This window comes from Mauremys mutica, chromosome 3 (genome assembly GCF_020497125.1).
Source record: "Mauremys mutica isolate MM-2020 ecotype Southern chromosome 3, ASM2049712v1, whole genome shotgun sequence".
NCBI lineage: Eukaryota > Metazoa > Chordata > Testudines > Geoemydidae > Mauremys > Mauremys mutica.
In genome coordinates, this window is record NC_059074.1 from 185969969 (window position 1) to 185995457 (window position 25489).

Below are 25489 nucleotides of genomic sequence, written 5' to 3' on the forward strand. Positions count from 1 at the left end.
ACCATAGAAAAGTAGCCCTTTCTGTTGATGTACTCTGTGGCAAGGTGGGCTGGTGCCATCTATTGCCCACAGCACTTCGGGAACCACACTGCTACAAATCCATCCACTATTTCCTGCACCTTGCCGGAAGTCCCAGCCCTGTGCAGCACAAGACAATTAATGGCCCTAACCATCTGCATGACAAGGGCCCCCACTGTGGATTTTCCAACTGCAAAATAATTTCCCATTGACCAGTAGCAATCTGGCATTGCAAGCTTCCAGAGTGCAATTACCACTCGCTTCTCCACTGTCAATGCAGCTCTCATTCTGGTGCTCATGTGCTGGAGGGCTGGGGTGAGCTTGATACACAGATTCAGGAATGTGACCTTTTCACATCCAAAAGTTCTGCAGCCACTGCTCATTGTCTATGGTTTGTAACCTGTCCTTTAAAGTGGCTTCCGTACCCAATGACTGGAAGATAGCTAATGTAAAGCCAATATTTAAAAGGGCTCTAGAGGTGATCCCAGCAATTACAGACTGGTAAGTCTAATGTCAGTACTGGGCAAATTAGTTGAAACACTAATAAAGAATAAAATTGTCAGACACATAGAAGAACATAAAGTGTTGGGCAAAAGTCAACATGGTTTCTGTAAAGGGAAATCATGTCTTACTAATCTATTAGAGTTCTTTGAAGGGGACAACAAACATGTGGACAAGAGGGATCCGGTGGACAGAGTGTACTTAGATTTCCAGAAAGCCTTTGACAAGGTCCCTCACCAAAGGCTCTTATGTAAATTAAGTTGTCATGGGATAAGAGGGAAGGTCCTTTCATAAATTGAGAACTGGTTAAAAGACAGGGAACAAAGGGTAGGAATAAATGGTAAATTCTCAGAATGGAGAGGGATAACTAGTGGTGTCCCCCAAGGGTCAGTCCTAAGACCAATCCTATTCAACTTATTCATAAATGTTCTGGAGAAAGGGGAAAAAAGTGAGGTGGCAAAGTTTGCAGATGATACTAAACTACTCAAGATAATTAAGACCAAAGCAGACTGAAGAACTTCAAAAAGATCTCACAAAACTAAGTGATTGGGCAACAAAATGGCAAATGAAATTTAATGTGGATAAATGTAAAGTAAAGCACACTGGAAGAAATAACCCCTACTATACATACAATATGATGGGGGCTAATTTAGCTAGAACAAATCAGGAAAAAGATCTTGGAGTCATCGTGGATAGTTTGCTGAAGACGTCCACGCAGTGTGCGGCGGCGGTCAAAAAAAGCAAACAGGAAGTTAGGAATCATTAAAAAGGGATAGAGAATAAGACCGAGAATACCTTATTGCCCTTATATAAATCGATGGTACACCCACATCTTGAATACTGCATACAGATGTGGTCTCCTCATCTCAAAAAAGATATACTGGCACTAGAAAAGGTTCAGAGAACGGCAACTAAAATGATTAGGGGTTTGGAACGGGTCCCATATGAGGAGAGATTAAAGAGGCTAGGACTCTTCAGCTTGGAAAAGAGGAGACTAATAGGAGATATGATAGAGGTATATAAAACCATGAGTGATGTAGAGAAAGTAAATAAGGAAAAGTTATTTACTTGTTCCCATAATACAAGAACTAGGGGCCACCAAAGGAAATTAATGGGCAGCAGGTTTAAAACAAACAAAAGGAAGTACTTCTTCACACAGCGCAGTCAACTTGTGGAACTCCTTGCCTGAGGAGGTTGTAAAGGCTAGGACTATAACAGCATTTAAAAGGGAACTGGATAAATTAATGGAGGTTAAGTCCGTTAATGGATATTAGCCAGGATGGGTAAGGAAGGGTGTCCCTAGCCTCTGTCAGTGGGTGGAGATGGGTTGCAGGAGAGAGATCACTTGATCATTGCCTGTTGGGTTCACTCCCTCTGGGGCACTTGGCATTGGCCAATGTCATAGAATCATAGAACATCAGGGTTGGAGGGGACCTCAGGCGGTCATCTAGTCCAACGCCCCGCTCAAAGCAGGACCAATTCCCAACTAAATCATCCCAGCCAGGGCTTTGTCAAGCCTGACCTTAAAAAACTTCTAAGGATGGAGATTCCACCACCTCCCTAGGTAACCCATTCCAGTAGACAGGATACTGGGCTAGATGGACCTTTGGTCTGACTCAGTAAGGCCGTTCTTATGTCCCACCCCCACCCTGTGCTTCAACTAGTCAGTGCTGGTTTCTCAGCCCCATAAACATTCCACCTGCAACTGCTCCATGAACACTACAAGCACCAGGGGAAAAAATTCCAGGTTATGTCCCCGAGCAAACTGTCCTCAAAGATATCCGCAATGAGATGTCTTTCTCACTGTGATCCTGCATATTGCAGAACTTCCTCAAGGTCTGCATATTCAGGAGAATCATTTGCAACATTAATGAGAACAGTACTAAACTCTATGGGCTCCATGCTTCTGTCAGATGGCAGAGAACAAAAAATGTCAGAAGGGACTGTGGGATTTTTAAATAGCAATGCAGAAATTACGAGACATGGAAGGTATCATGGGCTGGAGAAAGTTGCATGCTGGTAACTTGGCCCCCAGCTCCCAGAAATCCCTGGGCAAATTGTTACTATCTCATAAAACATGTCTCAAAATGGATTGCAGCAGATGGTCCACTACATTTTTTATTGACACAAGCACTCCTGGTGAGCAGACGCATTTGCCAGTGCAAGCAGCCAAGTATTCACCTGTCCCAGAGATAAACAAACTTCAGTGGCTGAATGCCAATGTAACTTGAGTTGACCAAAGTTTATAGTTTAGACATGGCGGCAGTCTCTATTGACCAGGTTTTGTTTGTCAAAAAGTTCAGTTTTCCCTAGAGTTAAAGTAGCTGTGTCATCTGGAAAGAAAGCTCTTCATGTCCTGGTGCTCTTGCAGGATGTATATGAAAAGAGCAGGTTAGCAATACTGTACAAACACTGCAGAGGTTGTACTTTTGTTTGGTTGGGTTTTTTTGGGTAGCCAGCAATATATTGGAAGGAAGTTTACAAAAGCTCTTTATAAACATTTTACACCAAAATGAAGGGACAGTTGAGGCAAATCCCCTCTATGGACACTTCTAGGCTTTCTATACCAAATATTACATTCCTCCAGTGCAAAAAAACCCAAAAACAAAATAAAACCCAACCACCTTTATGAAGAGTAAGTTTTTGTCTTTAGGATATGTAAAGTGTCAGCTATTTACAAAGTATTCTCAGAACAGATGCCACTTACAAGGTCTTCACTCTCTCCTCCCTTCATCTCCCCATTTCAAATGGCAAACTGAACACTTCCATATAATCAATACATGCTACACCTAAGTGTAAACATGCCCTTCTCTAGGCCTTTTCTATGCCTGTGTCTTGAAATGAGATGAGAAATAGAAAACAGCATTCTTAAAGAGACCATACAATCAATGTATATAATTTCTCAACATAGACAACATTTCGTAAGGAAAAAAATAATCCACTTGAGATCTGTAAGCATAACTCAATCACAAAGGCAATTTTTATTTTGTAACACAAGTTATATAACTGAACATTTAAATCTAGGGGGAAAATGTTTCCATAGCAGATGCCCTGTATCCTCTTCAATCCAGAGCAAATTTTTGGCCAAATGGAAATTTTGTTACCTGACATCCTCTCTTAGACTGGCCTCTTCCCCCCAGTCAGAGACAATGGGCTGGACATTGATATTCCTGCAGATATGAGACTATTCAGAATTGTCTTATACCCCTCTGCCACCTGAGTCAGACAAGTACTCACAAAGCAGTATGGAAACACTACATTTCTTAAGAGACTATATAACAGGGGTCAGCAACCTTTGGCACGTGGCTCGGCAGAGTAAGCACCCTGGTGGGCTGGGCCGGTTTGTTTACCTGTCGTGTCCGCAGGTTCAGCCGATCATGGCTCCCACTGGCCGCGTTTCACCGTCCCGGGCCAATGGGGGTGGTGGGAAGCGGTGGCCAGCACATCCCTCGGCCCGCGCCGCTTCCAGCTGCCCCCATTGGCCTGGAGCGGCAAACCGTGGCCAGTGGGAGCTGCGATTGGCCGAACCTGCAGATGTGGCAGGTAAACAAAGCAGCCTGGCCCGCCAGGGTACTTACCCTGGTGAGCCACATGCCAAAGGTTGCTGACCTCTGCTATATAACTTTAACAGTGATGTTTTCAACTGTTTTAATTATATACACTATCTGGAACCTCAAAGTGCCATCATGAAGATATCCGAAGGACTTCTCATATGAGGCAGAATGGGGGAGACAGTCTCAGAAATGAACTCAGGTAACATGTTTTCCATTTTAGATTCTTTCCTCTCCCCGAGCCTGATTCCTTTGGCACATAGCAAACAGTAAAAAAAATTAAGGGAGCAATAAGCAGGACAGACATAAGGTCTCATCCTCCCTTTCCTAAAATTAGAAGCATTGATCTATTTTGGGAACACTACTTTAGAGTGCCTTCCTGCCAAAGGATGTTTCTGCAGAGAAGCAAAGGTCAAGCCAGTGGTGCTTTATATGTGTGTTGATGGTGGCAGTTTACTTAGACGTCCTCTTTGATGGCTGCCACCCTTTCTGCCCAGGAGATTCCCCAGTGGAAGAAAAGTGTTGAGGGGCCTCTGATCTCTCCTGTAATAGGTTTATCTGCAAGGGAAAATGTTACAATGACACTTAGCAATGGAGGATTTGGGTGCTTTCAGGTTCAGACATGAAAGAAGGAAAACTGTTTTCCTGAAGTGATCCTATTAACCTATATTTTAACCGCTCTTCTCACATCCAGAATGTGCCTCAAATTCTCTTTTGGGTGTTGAGCCTTTGAGCAAACTCATGGGAGAATTATTTCCTGTGAAGTATGAAAATGAGAGTTAACTTTTGTTATAAATGGCTGTAGTGTATGAAAAAAACATCTTCCCTCTGTCAAACGTGCAATAAAAAGCTGGAAACTTATGAGAGCAGAGCTTCTGGGAAGACTTCTTGCCAGCGTATTGCAACAAGAAAGTATGTAAATAAAAAGAAATAGATGTCATTGGCTGGAATAGATGAGTTGTAACAGCTTGCAGCACTGAGTGCTGACCACACATAGAGAAGACTGGATTAAATTGTTGGTCCGGATAGATGTACTGCCTTTAGGAGCCTTAACACCATGGGTGATCAACCAGAGACTCAGATGATCCTGAGAGCATACATTTGGCTGTATTAAAATGCATATTGTTCAAATGAGCCCATGTTACTAAGTGATCCAGATTGCAAACAAGTCAGTATGATAGAGCGATTATTTACCAGCATGGATTTTATTTTTTTCAGGATCATTGACCAAGATATTGAATAGCATTAGCTCAAAAATAGATCACTGGAACACACCATTAGAAACATCTCCTGTTGGATGATGATTCCCCATTTATGACTATCATCACTGAGTTTTATCAGTTAACCAAGTCATAATACACGTAAAATTAAGATTTTGCCTACTGAGAAGATGAGTGAAGACTTCTTTGGCAGATCCATTAGGGGAGGGGGGGAAGGCATACAGAAGTTGATTCAGCCATTTTTGAGCCAGAGCATTTCGTCAGTCATTTTTAGTCTGCTTCCGTGGGGAAGAAAAGGTTCACCTTTGTTTTGCAGCGCGATGTGAATGGTTCCACCTGAAGCTGACTTAGTTCTTTGGATAACAGCTGGAATATTTCCTGGTTCTGGGTTTTGTATCTGCTCATGGCTTAGCCAGTCTGTTTGCTTTCGGTAACCCTTGTATATCGATTGTGCCAATATGACCTCTTGCTCAGGAGGTGAATTGCACCTCTTCAATATTTAGAATTAAATTAAGCAGGGCACACTAAGTACGTTAATGGACCCTGGTCTACAGAGCCAACCTGACTGCTCTTGACTCTGGAAAGTGGATCCTGTGAGCCCACTCTGACCTCGAACATATGCTCTGCATACTTGGGTGCCACAGCTGACCTCTCAATTGTGAGAGGATGATATCTGTAATCATGACTATGGGAGTTTGGATTGTAATGGGAAAATCCTACCATCATGGACTACCACTGGGAGTCTGAACCTGTTCCGCTGTTGGCAGAAAGCACTCTGAATTATCTTTGCATCTCTTGCTGGGAATGGCTCCTGGCCTGTCAGAGCAATCTCCAAAGGGATGTGGAGGAGCCTGAAAAGTTAGAGAATATCTATTCTACACTGTCCTCCAAATCCCCTTGCTTGAACCATCCATTTGGAACCATCCATGTGATAACTAGAATATTCTGCCTCCAGGCCTACTTCTGGAGCTCTTTCCTGTTTTCTACTGGTTTTTTCTCTGCCTTTTCAAGAAGCAAAGGATGGTCATCCTCAGAGGACTGTTTTTTTGGTGTTTTTTTTTCCTTGTCTTGTTCACTTTTGGATTTTAGCCTGCAGTTGAGGTGGAGATGGGTCTCATGCTCTTTCACAGATAGAACTGGAGAGTGTGATAGGGTTCACTCACCACTGCAGCGCCTCCTGCTGGCTATCCTGGGGATTAGCTCTACTAGCCAGTGCACCTTCTTCTGGTGATATCTTGCTGCCATCACTTCTGCTCCAAACCAATGTCCCTCCAGCTATGGCACAGTCTGTACTTCCCTTTCCAGGGGGACTGCAGTCTGCTGTCCAGCCACTTCCCTCAGTGGCAACTGCAGCCCATTGCCTGGTCACTTCCTCAGTGGTGGGGGGGACAGGGACCCGGGCCTGTCCATTACTCTGGGTCCTGGCCTAGGGACCCTGTAGATGGCCACCTCTTACTGCATCCCCTCTGACTCAATTCATTTCCCTGTACCACTTCCCTGTGGCACCCTGCAAATCCCTGCAGCCAATTCGGAGCCATGTTTAGCTTCCCCCCCTATACCCCATTGCTGCTAGCAGCACTGCTCTGTGCAGGGTGCTGGCACTCCTTCCTCCTGTTAGGAGCCTGATCTTCCCTCCTCAAGTTCTAGGCAGCTACTGGAGCTGCTCTGCCTTGCAGCTCTTCTTATATGGGCCTGCCTGGCCCTGACTGGCTGCTCCTCACAGCCCCTCTCTAATTAGCTGACTCCTGCGCAGCCTCCCTAGGGATCTATTAACCCCTTGTGGGCAGATGCTCCATCACAGAGAGAAACATCCCTAAGAGTTCAGATATTCCTATTGGGAAGTACAGTCAGACAGGAAATCTGATTCCTTGCTCAATCACTATTACGTACTGAAGAACCTGGGACGAGAGACATGGTAGCTTTTCCCTTTTGAGGACTTGACCAAGGGAATTTGGACCTTCATTGGTCAGTCATCACCTGTTTACAATCCAACCAAAATTTAAATAGTTTAATCTTCAGTATTTCACATAATTATGCTACCCCTTTATTCAGGCAAGAACAGTGGTTTCCCATGCTTCTGAGGATTAGGTTCAAGTTTTCAGTACTAGTTTTGATTTTTATATTGCATTTAATTTATTTTTAACATTTCAGCTTGCACACCATCTTCTGAATCTGTGTGTGCGCCCAGTGCAGCATCTAGATTTAAAGTCTTTGCACACCTAGCTGGCTGAACTGTTAAATTACATTTTTTTTGCACTTATATATGCATTCATGCATCTGAAAGCACTTTATAAACGCTAACTAATTCTCAGGCACAACACTCTTGAAAGACAGGTAATGTCAATTTTACAAGTGAATAAACTGAACCATAGAAAGTTGAGTGACTTCCTCAAGGTCACAGCAAATGGTTGACAGAGGAAAAGAATCCAGGAGTCCTGGCTCCTAAGCCTCTGCTATAAACAGAGACCACAATGCTGTCCACTAGCATAAAAAGCAATAATTCACAAAAAAGAAATTTCTCCTTTCAAGATTTTAACGTTAGGAAGTTGAGACCCACACCTAAGAACCTCTGTTACAGTAACAAAATATATACATATCCACATATTGGAATCTGTAAGATACCAAGAGTTGTCTGCAACACATACAAAACTCTCCTTTCCTGTGACACCTACAAAAAAACTGGACAACTGTTAGGCTGCTGGTATCCTGAGACCACTGCCTCATGATTTCTTTTTACTCCCTTCCATACCCATCCACTGCGTTGTTTTATACTTAGACTGTAAGCTCTTTGAGGCAGGGACCATCTTTTCTATTGTCTGTGCTGCACGTAGCACAATGGGTTTATGGTGTATGACTAGTAGTAGGGTCCTAGGTGCTACAATAATACAAATAAATGATAAAAGGTTAGAGCTTTCAGACATACAGGATCAGATGCCTAAAATGTTAGATACAGAAAGTGCCTATGTTATTTCTTTGAAGTAGGGTTATGGTCACAAAAGTGACTATGTTAAAAAGAACTCACTATATCCATACTCAAAAGATCTGGTTCATACTGATATTTAGTTTTATATCTGCTTACTTTAACATAAATATGTTTTTTCTCTTATTATCCCAGAAGAGCCAATCCAGCTATGGAAGGAGTTGGGTTCTTTTTGGCTTATGGATCATCAATTGTTAACTATGCTCCAAATGCAAATTCCTTATTGGGGGTGGTGTTCAAGCCAGAAAGAAAAGACAGTTATCTTTTCCGTAACTAGTGTTCTTCAAGATGTGTCTATTCCACAATAGGTGTGCGTGCTCACCACGTGCACCGGTGCCAGAAGTTGTTCCCCTAACAATACTCGTAGGGGAGCGCCCTAGTGACCCCTGGAATGGTGCCTCCATGGCACAGTAAAAGGGGTGCTGCGCACTCCCCACACCCTCAGTTCCTTCATGCCAGACAACTCCGACAGAGGGGAAGGAGGACGGGATGTGGAATAGACATGAGCAACACATCTTGAAGAACACCAGTTACGGAAAAGGTAACTGTCCTTTCTTCTTCGAGTGATTGCTCAAGTGTATTCCACAATAGTGATTCCAAGCTATATCTGCTGGAGGTGGGTAAGGGTTCACAAATTCTCAGGACAGAGCACAGCTCTGCCAAACCCGGCATCATCCCTGGTCTGAGAAACGATTGCATAATACCAGGTGAACGTGTGAACTGAAGACCATGTGGCAGCCCTGCAAATGCCCTGAATGGGGACATGGGCTAAAAAGGCAGCCGACAAGGCTTGCGCCCTAGTCGAGTGTGCCCTTACAATTGACAGCGGAGGAATTCCCACCAGGACATAACAGGTACGGATGCACGAGGTGATCCAGTTGGAGAGCCGCTGAGTGGAGTTCGGATGACCCTTCATGCGCTCAGCCAAGGCGATGAACAGTTGCGAGGACTTTCTGAACAGCTTAGTCAGCTCCAGGTAAAAAGCCAGAGCCCGTCTCACAACCAGCAGGTGGAGGCGGCGCTCCTCACTGGACGCATGCAGAAAAATGTCCTGACCCATGTGATAGGCAGGAGACCACCTTCGGGAGGAATGAAGGGTGGGGGCAGAGCTGGACCTTATCCTTATGAGCTCCTTGACTTTTATGTGGAGGGTCAGATCCTTGGGTCTGAATGTTCCCCACGTGGGCCCCCCATCCCAGGTCCAACACATCGGACACCAGTTCCAGCGACGGGGTCTTGCCCCTGAACAGGACCCCTTGTAGCATGTTTCTCGGGGAGAACCACCACCGTAGGGAGGTGATTACTGGTTCGGGCACCATGAGGACTTTTTCCATTCTGTCCCGAGGCCAACCAGAGCTGGAGGGGCCTCATTCTGAGTCTGGTGTGAAGGATCACATACATGAACGCCGACATGTGACCCAAGAGCTGGAGGCACACACTGGCTGTTGTCACCGGAAACCTTGTGATCATGTCGATGAGTCCCTTCAGGGTCTCCAACCTGTCCGGTGGGAGGGAGGCTCTGGCTGACGAGGCATCCAGGACCACCCGATAAACTCTATGCGTTGTACTGGGACTAACGTGGACTTGGTGTTGTTTACCAACAGTCTCAAAGTGGTGCATGTGGACAGAAGGAGCGCCACATGATCCTGCACCTTGACCAACCAGTCGTCCAAATAGGGAAAGATCTGGACTCCCCAGTGCCTGAAGTAGGCCGCCATCACCGACACACTGGGGGCATTGGACAGGCCAAACGGGAGGACCGTAAATTGGTAGTGCTCCTGCCCCACCGTGAAATGGAGGAAGTGTCTGTGTCCCTCAAATGCATGAATGTGGAAGTACGCATCCTGCAGACTGAGGGCGGCGTACCAGTCCCCGGGATCCAGGGAGGGGATGATGGAGGACAGGGAGACCATGCGGAACTTGAGCTTCATCATGTACCAGTTCAGGCCTCACAGGTCCAAGATTGGCCTGAGCCCTCCTTTGGCCTTCAGGATAAGGAAATATCGGGAGTAGTACTCCTTACCTTTGAACTCCCCTGGAACCGCTTCCACTGCTCCTAGGCCCAGGAGCCGCCCCACCTCCTGCTCGAGCAGAGCCTCTTGCGAGGGGTCCCCTAGGAGGGGCAGGGGGTAGTTGGGCGGGGAGGAAGTAAACTGGAGGGTATAGCCCCGGGAGATGGTGTTGAGGACCCATCAGTCTGAGATCAGCCGCAACCACTCCGGGAGGAAAGCACATAACCAATTGGAGAAGGGAAGCTTTATGAGGGTGGATCCCTGATGAGAACTGGCAGGGCGCCCCCAGGCATCCTGTCAAAAGCATCTTTTCCCCGCCTGCTTGCCCTGGGAGGAGCCAGGCTGGGTGACAGGCCAAGGCTGCCACTGTGGTTGCCTCTTATAGTCCCATGACTTCTTATAAGTGATCTCGTATTCTGAACAGGTGGCCTGAGCGGGAGTCTGCTGCAGCTTGAACTTAGGTTTAGCTGGAGCCAGAACATAAAGACCCAGAGTCTGGAGAGTCATGCGGGAGTCTCTCAGGGCATGCAGCTTTGTATCCATTTGTTTCGCAAACAGAGCTTTGCCATCAAACAGGAGGTTCTGCAGGGAGGTCTGCGCCTCGCTGGACTGCCCAGTGAGCAGGAGACATGACGCCCTTCTCGTGGACGCTGCGGAGGCCAGGGACCGCGCGGCTGTGTCCACTGCATCCAAAGCTGCCTGAAGGGTTGCCCTGGTAGCCATTGCGCCCTCCTCCACCAGCGCTTTGTACTCCTTCCTGTCACGCTCCTGGAGGGAGTCCTCGAACTTGGGCAGGGAGCCCCACAGATTGAACTCATACCAGCCCAGGAGAGCTTGGTGGTTTGCCATCTGCAACTGGAAGCTCAAGGACGAATACATTTTTCTTCCAAAATGAGTCCAGCCTTCTTGAATCTTTATTTTTTGGGGGTAGGGGCTGGTTGGCCCTGCTGTTCCCTGTGGTTGACCGACTTGACCACCAGGGAGTTAGGAGCAGGATGAGTGTATAAGTATTCATGCCCCTTGGCAGGTACATCTTGGTAGAGATGGGGGCCAATGAGGCTGGGGTTTGCCACATGGCATTTGAAATTTTCGCTACTCCTTGGTGGAGAGGCAAGGCCACCCTGCCCGGTACCGAGGAGGACAGTACATTAAACTGGGAGTCTGAGGGTGCCTCCATCTCCTCTGCTTGGATGTGGAGGCTTGATGCCACCCTTTTTTAAGAGTTCTTGGTGGGCCCTAAAGTCCTCTTGTGGTACAGAGGGAGGTGGGGCCATAATTGCCTCATCAGAGGAGAGTGAGGAGGCCGGAGCAGTACTTGGTGTGTCCACCGGTACCTGAGGGTCCACCACCTGGTTGGTCTCCGGGCACGGTGCCGAGGATGTACGTCCTACTGACTCCTTCCTCGGAGTTCTGGAGAGGGAGGCCGATAGTCCTTCTGAGGCTCCGGCCACCAAGCAAGCCCCCACCGAGCCAGCCACGGGGCCCGGCTGTTCAGCCTGGCCCATCGATGGACAACTACAAAGGGAGGCTGGGCTGACATACGAGCTGATGCTGTCCCTGGACCAGGAGGAACAGTGGTGCCGGGAGCAATGCTGACCACGGGACCACGATCCTGACGTGGAGGACCGGTACTGTCGGTAACAACTACTCCGCGATCGGCTCCGCTAGGCGGACCTGTGATGGCGAGATGCTGGCGATCGATGCTGGCGATTGGATATTAGGAAAAACTTTTTCACTAGTAGGGTGGTGAAGAACTGGAATGGGTTACCTAGGGAGGTAGTGGAATCTCCTTCCTTAGAGGTTTTTAAGGTCAGGCTTGACAAAGCCCTGGCTGGGATGATTTAGTTGGGTTTGGTCCTGCTTTGAGCAGGGGGTTGGACTAGATGACCTCCTGAGGTCCCTTCCAACCCTGAGATTCTATGATGCCCAGGGCTGCGGAGGCCTCGAGCGGGACGACGAACGGGAACGACATCAGAGTTCGTGCCGTGACCGGCTGCGATAGTCCCTCCGAGAGGAGGATCATTGGTGTCATCTGCCTTGGTCCTGTCAGCGTTCGCTCCGCAAGGCGGAGTGGCACCAAGAGTCTCAGTCAGACGGAACCCAACCAGACAGCCTGGCGGGCGTCAAGGGCGATCCACGTGGACTTTGCCCTGAATGCACGCTGGGTGGTGAATGGTGTCGGTAATGTTCCCTCGACCGAGACCAAGGCAGGGATGACAGCAGTGATTCCAGCAGCGGCTTGCCTCTGGAGCGTGGGGATGACATCAGTGGTGCTCCTGGTACCGGCATGGATGTATCCCGGGTCGCCTGCAGGGCCTCCGGTGTGGAGGGCATCCGAACATCCGGGGAGGCCTGCTCCAAATGGGCCTTGCTTGAGTCAGAGGCCTAGATGCTGGTGGGGATCGAGGACTGCCCAACACAGGTCTAGCCTCTGTCCCGGGTTTACTCTGGTGCCGCAGAGAAGGCCTCTTCCTAGCCTTCTTGGCATGCCCCGTGGACAGGAAGCGGTGCCAACTAGTCAATGGCACCAAAGGGTCGCCGCGCACCGACACCACGGTGCCTGGTGCCGACTCAGAGCGGCGCACCAGAGCCAGGGTCAGCGCCGACTCCATCAGAATAGCCCGGAGCCTGATGCCCCTTTCTCTCTTGGTCCGAGGCTTAAACGACTTGCAAATCTTGCCGTGATCGCTGAGGTGTGTTTCCCACGAACAGCGTAAACAGTTTACAAGTGTCCCACAACTGAAAACCCGGGGCACGGGGCATGCCATGGCCCGGGCGCTCTAGCTAAACTAAACTAAACTAACTGCAGATACCATACACTGAATGAACAAGCAGTTTTGGGGACAAGCTACAGCAAAGCTGGAGCAGAGCAGTTCCGAAGCACCTTCACTGGCGGCAAGAAGGAACTGAGGGTTGGGGGAGCATGCTGTGCCCCTTATACCGCACCATGGAAGCGCCATTATAGGGATGACTAGGGCGCTCCCGTAAGGGTACTGCTAGGGGAAAAACTTCCAGCACCGGTGCACGTGGCGAGCATGTACATCTATTGTGGAATACACATGAGCAATCACTCAAAGAACTTCAGATTCACCCCACAGATTGAGTTTGCAGGGCTAGTAATTACAAAAATAAGAAGTGAGCAGATTTGGAATGCTACAATGCCATTTTTGCAGTGTCATTTTTCAGAGTATAACCACACTTTGAGGAGTTAAATGAGCTACAATAGATTAACATTTAATATTAAATTAAAGCACATCAGTCCTAGCCATTCAAATGTTCTAATTATTAACCTTCACAACTGGGTGAAGAATTGGATTCAGGTCAGTTTCCAAACCATCAACTTCACAGGACATCTAGTGGAGTGCCTTATTAAACCTTTGATGTTGAAAAACAGCTCAGTGCCTCATGAACAAAATCAATATAATCACTTTAGTAACGAGACTACTTTGTTGGCCAACTGTTAAAAGAAAAATGTAAAACAGAACTTCAGTGTCCATCGAACAGAGACTGTACTAGAAACTGTGGGAACATTTAGAACGAGGTTATATTTCCTAAAGGAAGTCAATGAAAAGCTAAAACATTTCTCTGCTCAGATTCTGTTTAGGGCTGATCTGAGATCATTAGCATATGTTACCCCAATAATATTACCCACTGAGTGTGACCTCATTGGTTATCTGTGCTGGTAATTCGTATTAACAAAACCAGGAAGTGAAAGGGTATCTCACTGGAAATACTATAACACTGAGACAACTGGACAAGCAAAAGATTGGTAGGGAAAAAATTATACATTTCAAGCTTATACTGTGAGGAACAAAAGACTACAAATATAACCGGGTCAATGTTCTTTTAATATTTATTAAGAATAAAAAATAGCAAAATAATTGTGGCTGTATATTCACACTCAAGTGTTCACATTTCTCCTCCTCAAACACAAGTGTTTATTTTGTACTAAGAGATAAATATTTCCCTGCATGTTACTCCACTTTTTTTTTTTTTTTTAATTCTGGGAGCTTCAGAGCCTACTTGCCACTGACAGAAGGCTTGGTTTTCTACTGTTAGACAAAGTTTGAGAGCAGCATGGGAATAGGTGCTTTCTTAACTGGTTTTGGAAGCCTCCACACATGGCGGCAGACAAACAGTTAATTCTTATAACCTTTTAAAAGTGTCCCTTTGAGTCTAAGAGAATCTGATGAAATCATCTTGACTGAACATTAAGAATGTTAAAACTCCTCCACTGAATTAAGACAATTTATTTTTAAAAGTATACCAGACACAATGGTTTAACTCAGAGCTGGGGGGGGTGGGGGGAATGTATTATCTCAATACTCCTATTTGTTTTTATATTTGTTATATATTTTATTTGGGGGGGGTGTCATCAACATTTAATTCTAAGTTATCAGAAATTCCACATAACTTGCAGATTGATGAAATTTTTTTCCTTATGTCCTTCATTATATGGTTGTGTCCTGCAGTTGGGCTTTGACTAACAGAGGTACACTGTGCTAATTTAAGTGCTAAACTAAAAGTGGAATATCCAAAAAAAAAAAATTGTGGAGTTAGTTTTGCCTTATGTAAAGAACAGTCAGTGAAAAAGGGCTTCTCACTTTTACCATTTATGTTGGAATGCTATCAGATATTCCTGAAGTATTAACTCTGAAAATGTCGTATTTTAAGGAGCTACAGGAGAACCTATGCAATTGGAGGTTCCTTGATTCTCACTATTCTTACTCTGAATAGCAGCATAAGATACTGATGGAATTTTAGCCAAATTTTCTAACAGCATCTTAAAATTATGACACTTTACATCACCTCTTAGCTTTGATAGTTTCTATTTCTACGTATTTATTTGATTCACTATTGTCAGTCTATAGGTTCTAGAATAGTATGCTTTTATTAAAATTGTATTATTTGGTACCATGTTATCTTTCAAAGAAAATGCAAGATACCATTCTTTTCCAGGGACCAACTGATAAAATATTGGTTAAATCAAAAAGGTTCCACATTCACAAATGTTTGTTAAAAATGCACTAAATTAAGTTTATTTTTGCATTCCTCTAAATCAGCATATAGCTCCACCAATCTAGAGAATAAGATTGTTCTAAACCAGTGACAATATCTTAAGTGATTACTACTAAAAAATTTAATTTGCCAATGACATGGCATGCTTTTGCCTCCACTTTATAAACAGTCACTTTTGTCTACTGTCCCATTGGCTTCTGAAGAAAAAACGCAAGTAATATTCTTTTGAAAAACCTTAAACTAAGACTACAGTCAAATGCATGTTAGGGAGACACCATGAAAACATTTTTGTGTAAGGGTGACAGCTTCAGGCATTCCACTGTGCGGATCAGAACTTCCAAGAAAGCAGCAAACTTTACATTTCTTTAAGCAGGGTTTGTATCTCCTCTTTGGCATTTTGAGTAAGACTTCTTAAAAATAAAGAGAGTTCTTTTCTGATAGCTTACATACGGTAGCTGACCCAAAGTCTAGAATTGTCGATTTTTCCTTGGCAATTCTACATAATTTGTAACAATACTACAACGAAACTAAGCTTTTTGTGACAGAACGAAATAGCCTATGAGATAGTGATGAAAAGTTCAATAGCAACCAGCATCAAACAGTATTTATACAAAATTAAAATGTTATCTGTACAATATTTGTTCAGTCGTTAAAAAGTTCAGCACTAATATGACCATAGCAGTCCTTATGATCTTACTAGTCAACAGGATGAGCTAGATGACTCTGGAATTGCACCTCCCATTACAATACTGTTTTTGTCACTTAGAGTTTTAACCACAGTTGTGGCTGGTGACTGAAGTACTTTACGTGAAAGCCTCATTCGGCCATCAGTTGGATCACGTCCGAAGTATTTCACCTAAGAAGAAATGAGATTGCTTTCAGACTATGACATGGTTACATTAAGTTTCAGTGTAAGAATTAACCATATCAAACTAAAGAAACAAAATTTAAGGTGAATGCTAAATACTGATATCAAGAACATAAGTTTTCATAGTTTTTTAAATCTGTTTTGCACAATCAATTCCTACTCCCACTGAAGTCAATGGCTAAAACCCCATTTATTCCAAGGGAACAGGATCAGGCTTTTAACCAAGGCACAAAGCTATGAAGTATGATGGACTTAAGTTTTTCATAGCAGATGTAGCCATATTCCTCCTATGCAAACACAAAACAAGGATAATATGGAAACTATTACACCTTCAGATAATGAACCAAAATCTACAAAGTTTTTTTTCAACACTTTCAAGGTTTAAATAAATACCTGAATTTCTTGGCCAACATCTAATCCCAAGGCACTAGGATGTTTAATCTAGAACACAATATTTACATAATTAAACAAAATGTTCTTAAATTCAGAAAGTTATAGAAAGAGTTAGTTAGCTTTACTAAGAGTAATGGGTACATAAAAGCTTTTTGTAAAGGTTTCTGTTTTACTTAGAATATAGCATTGTGACTTAACAGGAATTAAATGGAGTCAAGTTTTCCAACTAGAATGGAGGATTTAAACTGATCAGGATACCCTGGCAGAATCATGTTTGTTTTACAATATGCTATGGTGAAAAACAAAAGTTAAATGCCAAACATTCACTATCTCTGAGGGCAATACACTTCTCTCAGTAACAGGTGATCTCAATGGAGCTGTACCTTCAGTATACAAGGTAAGAATTTGGTCCTAAATACTGAACTACTCAGTCTAAGAGGGGTATTCAGCACATACATAAAACTATTTGTTTATTGAAACCTCTCTCCCACCGGGGCTGTCTCTTGTTGATGCAGCACCAGTATGCAGCATGATAGTACATTGTTTGTACCACTAATCCCTGTTGGAGCATGCAGTCAGTTCATAGAAAGTTCAGAAAAATAAGGAAACTGTTTTTCATAGTAGCCAGTGCAGGAGATAAGATTTTCAGCAGTATATCACGCATAGGACCTGGGACTGATCTTTACCTGCGAGCTACTAACTCAAGGTACCCAAGATATATTAGTTAGGAAAAGAATAAAACTTTGCATCTATGCCCCAAGGTACACCACATGCAATTAAATGAAATAAAATCATAATGTACAGTTTATCATACTATACTGATTTTAATATTGTTAATTTTATATTATATAATCCTTTAAAATTCTACTTACTACATCTGTTTTTGTTAAACCCGCTTTCCCCTCATACACAAAACCTACAGGTCAAGACCAGCATGCAGGACAGGGAAGGAGATATACTATCCAAGGGCAATGCCAGCCTCCCCCACCCATATATACCCATTCTTACCAGGGTGATGTCCCTGGACCTTGGCCGTGCCTCTTTCTTTCTGATGAGCTTTCGGCTAGTAAGTGTCTGAAATTTGAAGCCCTTACCCTCTTCCTCTCCACATGCATTTCCTTATACCTGATTGCTGTAGGAAGGGCAATATAATCTCCCTTTAATCCTACAGACTGGTGCTGCAATGAAGATAGATTGCTACACTAACCCCTCTCCCAGGTCATTTGAACAACTTAATTAAAAAAAAATAGGAGAAATCTTGATTGGAAACCCAGAAATACTTTGCCCCCTTGTTTTTCTATTAATTTGAACAACTTTTATTACCTTCCTTTGATCAAGTTGTGAATTATGAAGTAGCACTGGAGACATATTCGGATACAGTTTTACCATCACTCCAATATCTCTGCATCATAAAAGAGTTTGGTTATTTCAAAATAATTTGTCTAGACAACTGTACATTTATTCTGGTTCATGGTTCCAATGGAAACATAAATTGAATTTCCTTAGTAAGATTTTATTGGTCCTTTTATTTTCTTGTTGACCTATCAGAACAGAGCAGGTGCACACATTTATTTAAACTGTCTGTCCTGAAATGCAAGCTTTATTTTCAATAACAAATGACTAGTACATATTTTTCTAGGTTTATCTTTTAAATCAATATATGCCATTGTAGTAAACGAAAGGCAAACTCCTACTACATCTGAGTGCCAAGTGTTAGAGGCTTTAAAAATACATAAGACAGATACAGCAAAGTGTACAGAAAAGCTCTGTTGAGAAAAGGAGAAGAGGATAATTTTTTCAACAGAAAAATACTAGGAGAGGCGCTGACGGCAATCTCACCAGCAGCACAGTGATTTTCTACGTAAGTCTTGGAGGGTAGTACATCTGTCCTGCAGTGGTTTTACAATTTTTTTTTAAAACTTTGTCAGAAAGGAAATATATATTATCAAACAGTATCTAGTTTTATAAGGGTTCCCACTTATAAAAGGGTCCGCTCCTCTACATTCTTAATACTGCCTAACAATCTTCTGCAATGGGTCTACATAGATGAACCGGTGCTAAGTTACTCTACATTCAGGTCTGCCGGGCTCGCCTGCTCCTTGGGAAGAGAGTCCCCTTCTGGTGGTATCACCAGAAGATGTATACAAGGTAGGGCTTCAAATCTCCTTTCCTAAAGAATCAGTAGACAGTCCAAACAATAATCCTTCCATGACCCCTGAGTTCTCAAGGCCAATGCCTCACTGAACCTTTCAGTTTTATATAGCTGTAAGATAACCCCAGAACCTGGATTTCTGGTTTCTAAAGGGATATAAATTTGTAATGAGTTAACATAAGTATATTGTAAGTGACCATTTAAAAAAATATCCCAGGTATCAATTAGACTTCCTGATATAATGAAATGTATATACATATGTATGAATTCACCTCAACTTCAGAAGACAAGTATATCTTACCTAATTTCAGTTATTATGGCTGTATAAACTGCTCCAAATTCCAAATGATGCTCCTGCTGCAGGGAAAAAAAAGGTGTAAGACACAGGTTCATAAAATAAAGAAATACAAAGCAAATAATGAGTCTGTCCTTACATCATCTTTGCAGATTTCGTTAATAAACTCTCGTGCTTCATACATAGCATTAGGTGTTGGGGCAAACACAGAAAACGTCTCTTCATCCAACTGACTCACTGTTACCCCTTAAAAATAAAAATGCACATGGAATTAAACACTGATGACAAACATGAAATTAGAATTTCCTCTACAGCTAACCCAATAAAGAGGAAATTCATACCACTGCAGACCCATATTAAGACTTATGGGAGCATGTGATCTTGTGTGGGCTTGGTGTTTTATAGTGAATTTTACCTGAAGGCTTCACTTACACCAAAGCTGTAAATCATGTCAATGTACTGTCATCAGAATATTACATCTTAATCAGGGCTTACACTCATTTGTTTATATTGTGGCTAGACAACACTGTATAGAACTGCTCTGTTGAAGCAACAGATATCCAGGCAGGCTGTAGTCACAGTAACTGGGTCGCTCAAAGTGTTATGCTGTGGTCATAGAACCCGAGCTGTACCCAGACACTGAGTCTGAGCCCTAGATATATGCTATCCTGCAACACAACCTAAATTCTGTCCTGTTTCAGCAACACCCAGTATGCCATCCATAGTACCATTCTGCCCTTACAGATGCTACAGAACATTTTAGGAACAGAGCACATGACCACTGAAGGACACGGTAACAAATTCTCTTTGCTACAGCAAAATTTGGGATTAGGTCAGGTCTAGCAAACAGGAGCTGCTTACATGTAAAACACTGAAGCCTCGTCTACACTAGAGAGTTAGGTAGATGTAAGGCAGCTTATGTCAACCTAATTGTGTCAGCGTCTACGCTACAGCCTTGCTCCAGGCGATGTTAGCGCCCTACTACACTGACATAACTCCACCTCCACAAGAAACGTAGGGCCTATGTTAGTGTAGGGAATGGAGCTGAGAGCCCAGGCAGCAGCTGGTCTCCCTGCACCTAGCTCCACACAGAGTTGGGAGCCTGGGCTCTCAGCCCGCAACATTGCCTCCATTTAAGTTGGTGGAAGTGCTCCTGACAAGCACACCACTGACATAAGGAGGGTAGTGTGGACATGAAAAACTGCAGTAATTACTGCAGTGGCTGTAAGTTGAACTGAACGTAGATTGACTTAATTTTGTAGTCAATACATGCCCTGAACCTACTAAACACACCCCACCCCAAACCTGCTAAATTTGATCTTCCCGTCAATCTTGCCCCAAAAATTTCTTCTGTGACACTGCCTTCAATTAACCCCCAGTGAGCCCGGGAGTCCATTGGCATGTATGCCGCTGGACTGCTGACAATCCCCATAGCAAAAAGACACCCTCGTGTACCTCTCTAGACACAACATACAAATCTTAGCACTGAAATAAGGCATACTTGATCCTTCAAAGTACACATGCACCTCTCCTCTCACAGTCAGAGTTCTGCCATGTTACTCCACCTCATCCCTCCACCATTCAATTCAGTTACACATAACAATGAAGGCAGTTGAAATGTGCACGGACAAATGCTGAAATTCAAATCTTGGAAGCATAACACTATAGAACATTCTCTTAGAACTTCATCATGTCTACTTATTATGACAAAACACCCCACATCCCACTCCATTCACTGAACCATTCCCAGAGACTATTGCCAGCTCCAGGGACAGAGTTAATGGTGCCTTGTGGGGGAGAAGTGTACCTTCACTATATTTCCTGGTTTTCTGAGGTATACCTTTAGCCACTCCCAGATATCAGAAGGGCACAAGACATCACTGGGCAATGTTAACTCTGCATTAACAAAGTCTTTAGGCATTTAATAATCTAGTGTGCTACTATTGCCAATAAAATGAAATCCCACAGAGTAAGGGTTTCCCAGACACCGAAGAGAGCCAATATCACATCTCTACAATTTCAATTAAAAAAAAAATAATTCTCTTACCAGTTTCAGCTTGAAGTTTTTTTAAGTTATAGCCACCTGGGCCAACAAACCTCACTCTTTTTGATAGTGGTACCTGAACAGTTTCTGAAAAATAGCATGTAAGTCACAGTCTGAAATGCAGAGTTTATAAATTCTTGTGGTATTTCTAAAATCAAGTGATACTCATTTATATTTTAATTTTAGTGGCCTGGTTTGTAAAGATTTGCTAAATATGCTAATGAAATATGTTTCTCTTCAATGACTGAATGAAGTTTAACTACAAAGAAAATCAGAACCTGGGTCAGTACAAGTTTTTGATCAGGAATTCTAACAGATATAAAACACAAAAAAGGTCAAAGCCAGCACTCATATACATGTATATAACTTACACAGATTTAGTGAGAGAGGAACAAACAGATAGAACTGGGAGTTTAAAGTTCCTACCCTCAAAACAATATTTGAAATCCTTAAATTTAACCAAGTTTCACAAATTTTGGGGGGAGAGAGGGAAACACTGAGCCAACAAAAACAAAAACAGAACCACCTACACATAACTGAGGACCATTATAACAAAATATTTTAAACAGAGGCTTATTTCCAATATCTCATCTTAAAAGTTACTGTACATAATTGTGTATTGCTAACTCCCCGCTTAACGTTGTTTCGATGTTACGTCCCTGCTCCATTACAGAACATGCTCGTTTAAAGTTGTGGAATGCTCCCCAATAATATTGTTTGGTTGCCTGCTTTGTCCTCGGCTGGCAGTCCCCCTATCAGCTCCCTTATGCCCCCCCCGCCAATGCCTCCTGCCCGCCAGCAGACCCAGCGGATCAGTGCCTTCTCCCTGCTCCCCCCGCCTCCTGCCCGCGGCAATCAGCTGTCTTGAGGCATTCAGGAGGAGCAAGGATGCGGTGCGCAGCCTCCTCCCTCCCTCCTCTGCCTCCTGCCCGTGGCAATCAGGTGGTTTGCGGCGTTGAGGAGGCTGGGGAGAGGGAGAAGGCTGCATGCTGCGTCCTCGCTCCTCCCCCCAGCCTCCTGAACACCGCACACCAGCTGATTGCCACGGGCAGGAGGCTGGGTGGAAAGGGGACGAGCGAGGACGCGGCGCACAGATTAAAGGGGGAAGAGGTGTGGGGGGGAGAAGAGGTGGGTTAAGCGTGGGGGCAGGGGTGGAGTGGATGGGCCAAGGGTTGAGCCCCCTGCCCCTGGCAAAGTCGGTAAGTGTGCTTGCAAGAACAGCAAGAGGAGCAGCCGGACAATCCACCCTCTTTCACTCTCTGACTCCACCACCTCAACCAAGCTTCAAACTCAGCAATGATAATTGTAGTATTAAATGGTTTCTTTAAAAATTGTTTAAAACTTATACCTGTATTAAACTGCTTGTTTAAAATGTATACAATGCCTTTTGTCTGGCAAAAAAAATTCCCTGGAACCTAATGCCCCTCCCCCATTTATATTAATTATTATGGGAAAATTGGATTCACTTAACATCGTTTCGATTAAAGTCACATTTTTCAGGAACATAACTACAACGTTAAGTGAGGAGTTACTGTACATGCAATATTACCTACAACTGGTCCATTTTCTTTTCTGTTTGGTCTGGGTTTTGCAATTGTTTTGTTCATAATTTGCAAGATTTCTCTCTTTGCAACTGTGGAAAAAAAAGACAGTACTATGTTTAAAGTGAAAATAAACTTACATTATGTTTGCTTTTAAATTTGAGAGGTAGGATACAAGGAGGCTGTCTAACCTAATGTGAGCATCTAGCATGACAAATTTAGTATTTGCCATTGATGTGGCATAAATTATAGAGATAGTATAGGCTCCATAATGACCTCTTATTCTAGAGGGATTTTTCTGTGGTCTCTCTTCTTTATAAAAGAGCCCTGCACCTTCAGCACAATTTATTGGTACACAGCTTCAAATCTGAAGTGTCCAAAATAGCACAGTGTGCTAAAAATTATATAAAGATCCTCAGGTCATAGAGACCTTCAAAGATTATAGAAACTCTGGTGTACCACAAAAATAATGTTCTTGTTTGATTCTCTTAATGTTATTTGTGTAACACTTCCCCCACCATTTTTTCTTTATATTATCTATTAATAAAATGTTTCAATATTTTAAAAATGTACTTTTTTGTTTAATCCAAGCTACTAGTCAGGAAGGATAAGCTACTCTATTTGGGAGAGGCACTACCGTGCTTTTAACCTTTCATGATCCACAAAGATTCTCTAAAAAAATTCCTTTCATAAAAAGCAATTTAGTTTAATAAAGATGTTCTCTCAGCATTAGTCACACCTTTAGGCCAAAGCAAACATTTCTGTTTAGACAATGTATTTTCCAAAAAACTATCCATCCAAAGCAGAGTACTGAAGGTTTCCACAAGGAGGTTGGGAGAGTCCTGGCTACATGCTTTAGGAAGAAGGAAGGCTGCATGGCACAGCTGACAGGCCATGTGTAACAATTAACATGATTTAGTCACTGCCTGTGAAGTGTTTGGTTAACAGCTTTAATAGCAGATTCTCAAAACCTTGAGTTAGCAGTTTCAGTCAAAAATGCAAGTATCCTTGTAAAGGGACATGAACCATCCCTATCTTATGATGCCCTGAAACCTCTCAGGCTCTCCACTGAATGGCATCTTCATGTTATTTATATTCCCACTGCCAACATCAATACAGTCTTGTGCAGTCAAGAAATTCTCTGCCCTGTCTCATATGGCCAGAGAAGTCCAAAACACAAGTGATGGCCCCTAGGATTGGGGCAGCATGGCCTAGAGGCCAAAGTTCAATAGATCCACCCTTGGAATGCAGAGCAGCACGGCCTAGCGGCCAGAGTCCAATGGGGGGGGGGCACACCCACAAGGGGTGTGGCAGCCCCGGTAGGGGGGCACGGGCCCACCCAACTCCATCATGCCCCGACCCAGGGCCCGAACAGTGGTGGAGCAATTTGCCACTAACTCAGCGCTGAGGTTTCCTGGACAGGAGGTACCACTCCGTCACCCTCCCTGGGTCACTTCCTATCAGTATCCACATTGAGATCTTGCATGAGCCTTTGGCTTCTCTGTGGTCTGTTCTGCCGGTCACCTCCTGTGGCTCCTGCAGTAGCAGGGGTTCAAGTGGGCCCGGAAGGGCTCTGGTTCCCGGCGCAGACGGGGGCCACGGCTGTACCTCCGCAGAAGCTTCCCAGACAGGTCCTTCCCCTGCAGATTCCAGCCCAGAATGACCTGGGCTTCCCCCCTTTATACTGCTAGAGCATTTGGAGAATGCCCAGTCCCGTCTGTGAGGCGGGACTTCCGCTATCAATAATATGGGCTTAACCCTGTCTGGGCTAGCGCAGGGTAAGCAGACCCCATCACAGTGTAAATAAGTGAGGTGTCCCACTGGATTAGAAAGGCATCCCCTAGGGATTGGGGGCCGAGTCCTGCTCTGGAACAGAACCCGGTACATTTGCGGTTCTGGGACATGGCAAATAAGTTGATGGAAGGGAACCTCCAATGTCTGAATATTCTGTGGAGCGTTGTAGGATTCATTTCCCATTCGTGTTCCCATGAGAAGTTTCTGCTGATGGTGTCTGCAGTGGTGTTTTGGCACCCAGGAAGGTAAGAGGCTAAGATATTTATATTGTAGCAGATGCACCAGTTCCATAGCATCACGGCTTCGGTGCAGAGGAAGTGGGATCAGGCCCCCCCTTGTCTGTTGACGTAGAACATGCATGCTACGTTGTCTGTCATGACTCGGATGGATTTGTTCCTTATTAGAGGGAGGAAGTGACAGCAGGCATTTCTCACTGCTCTAAGTTCCAAGAGATTTATGTGTAGGTGTGTTTCAGCTGGTGACCACTTGCCTTGTGCAGTATGTTGTCTAAGTGTGCTCTCCAGCCCAATAGAGATGTGTCTGTTGTGATCAGTACTGAGGTTGGGGGTTGTTGGAAGGGAATACCCATCATTAGATTTGCCGATGTTGTCCTCCACCTGAGAGAATCCAGGATCTTGTAGGGTGGTTTGACTAGCCTGTGTATGTTGTGTTTGGTGGGTCTGTACACTGAGTTCAGCCAGCTTTGAAAGCACCATGTGTAGCCTGGCGTGTTTTACCATGTATGTGGTAGCGGCCATGTGTCCTAATAGTTGTAGACAAGTTCTTGTTTCGATTTGGGGACAGAAGGAGATTGTGTCTACCAGATGTTTTATGGTTAGAACTCTGGCATTCGGAAGAAACGCTCTGCCTTGTACTGAGTCAAGGCGTGCCCCGATGAATTCCAGGTGTTCTGTCAGTATTAGCATGGGCTTTTTTATGTTTATTTGGAGTCCCTGGTTCTGGAAAAGATCAAAGGTGAGTCGGGTGAATGTTTCTGTCTCTGCGTACGTGCGTCCTTTGAGAAGGCAGTCGTTGAGGTAGGGGAAGATTATGATCACACATTTGCGCGAGTGTGCTGTGACAACCGCTAGGGTCTTAGAG

At 44.2% G+C, this 25489-nt stretch overlaps 1 protein-coding gene across 1 annotated transcript in view; it reads right to left on the reverse strand.

Moving 5' to 3' along the window:
• Positions 1–14117: 14117 nt before the first annotated feature.
• The window catches only part of PNPT1 (polyribonucleotide nucleotidyltransferase 1), a 43482-nt gene continuing 32110 nt past the window's right edge, over positions 14118–25489 (reverse strand). Inside the window, exons 22-28 of the mRNA XM_045010231.1 lie at positions 22603–22686; positions 21057–21140; positions 19149–19255; positions 19016–19071; positions 17886–17964; positions 16563–16610; positions 14118–16157 (exon numbers count right to left, since the gene is read on the reverse strand). Coding sequence (XP_044866166.1) covers positions 16002–16157; positions 16563–16610; positions 17886–17964; positions 19016–19071; positions 19149–19255; positions 21057–21140; positions 22603–22686 — 614 coding nt within the window. The 3' untranslated portion in view covers positions 14118–16001. The remainder of the gene's footprint in view (positions 16158–16562; positions 16611–17885; positions 17965–19015; positions 19072–19148; positions 19256–21056; positions 21141–22602; positions 22687–25489) is intronic.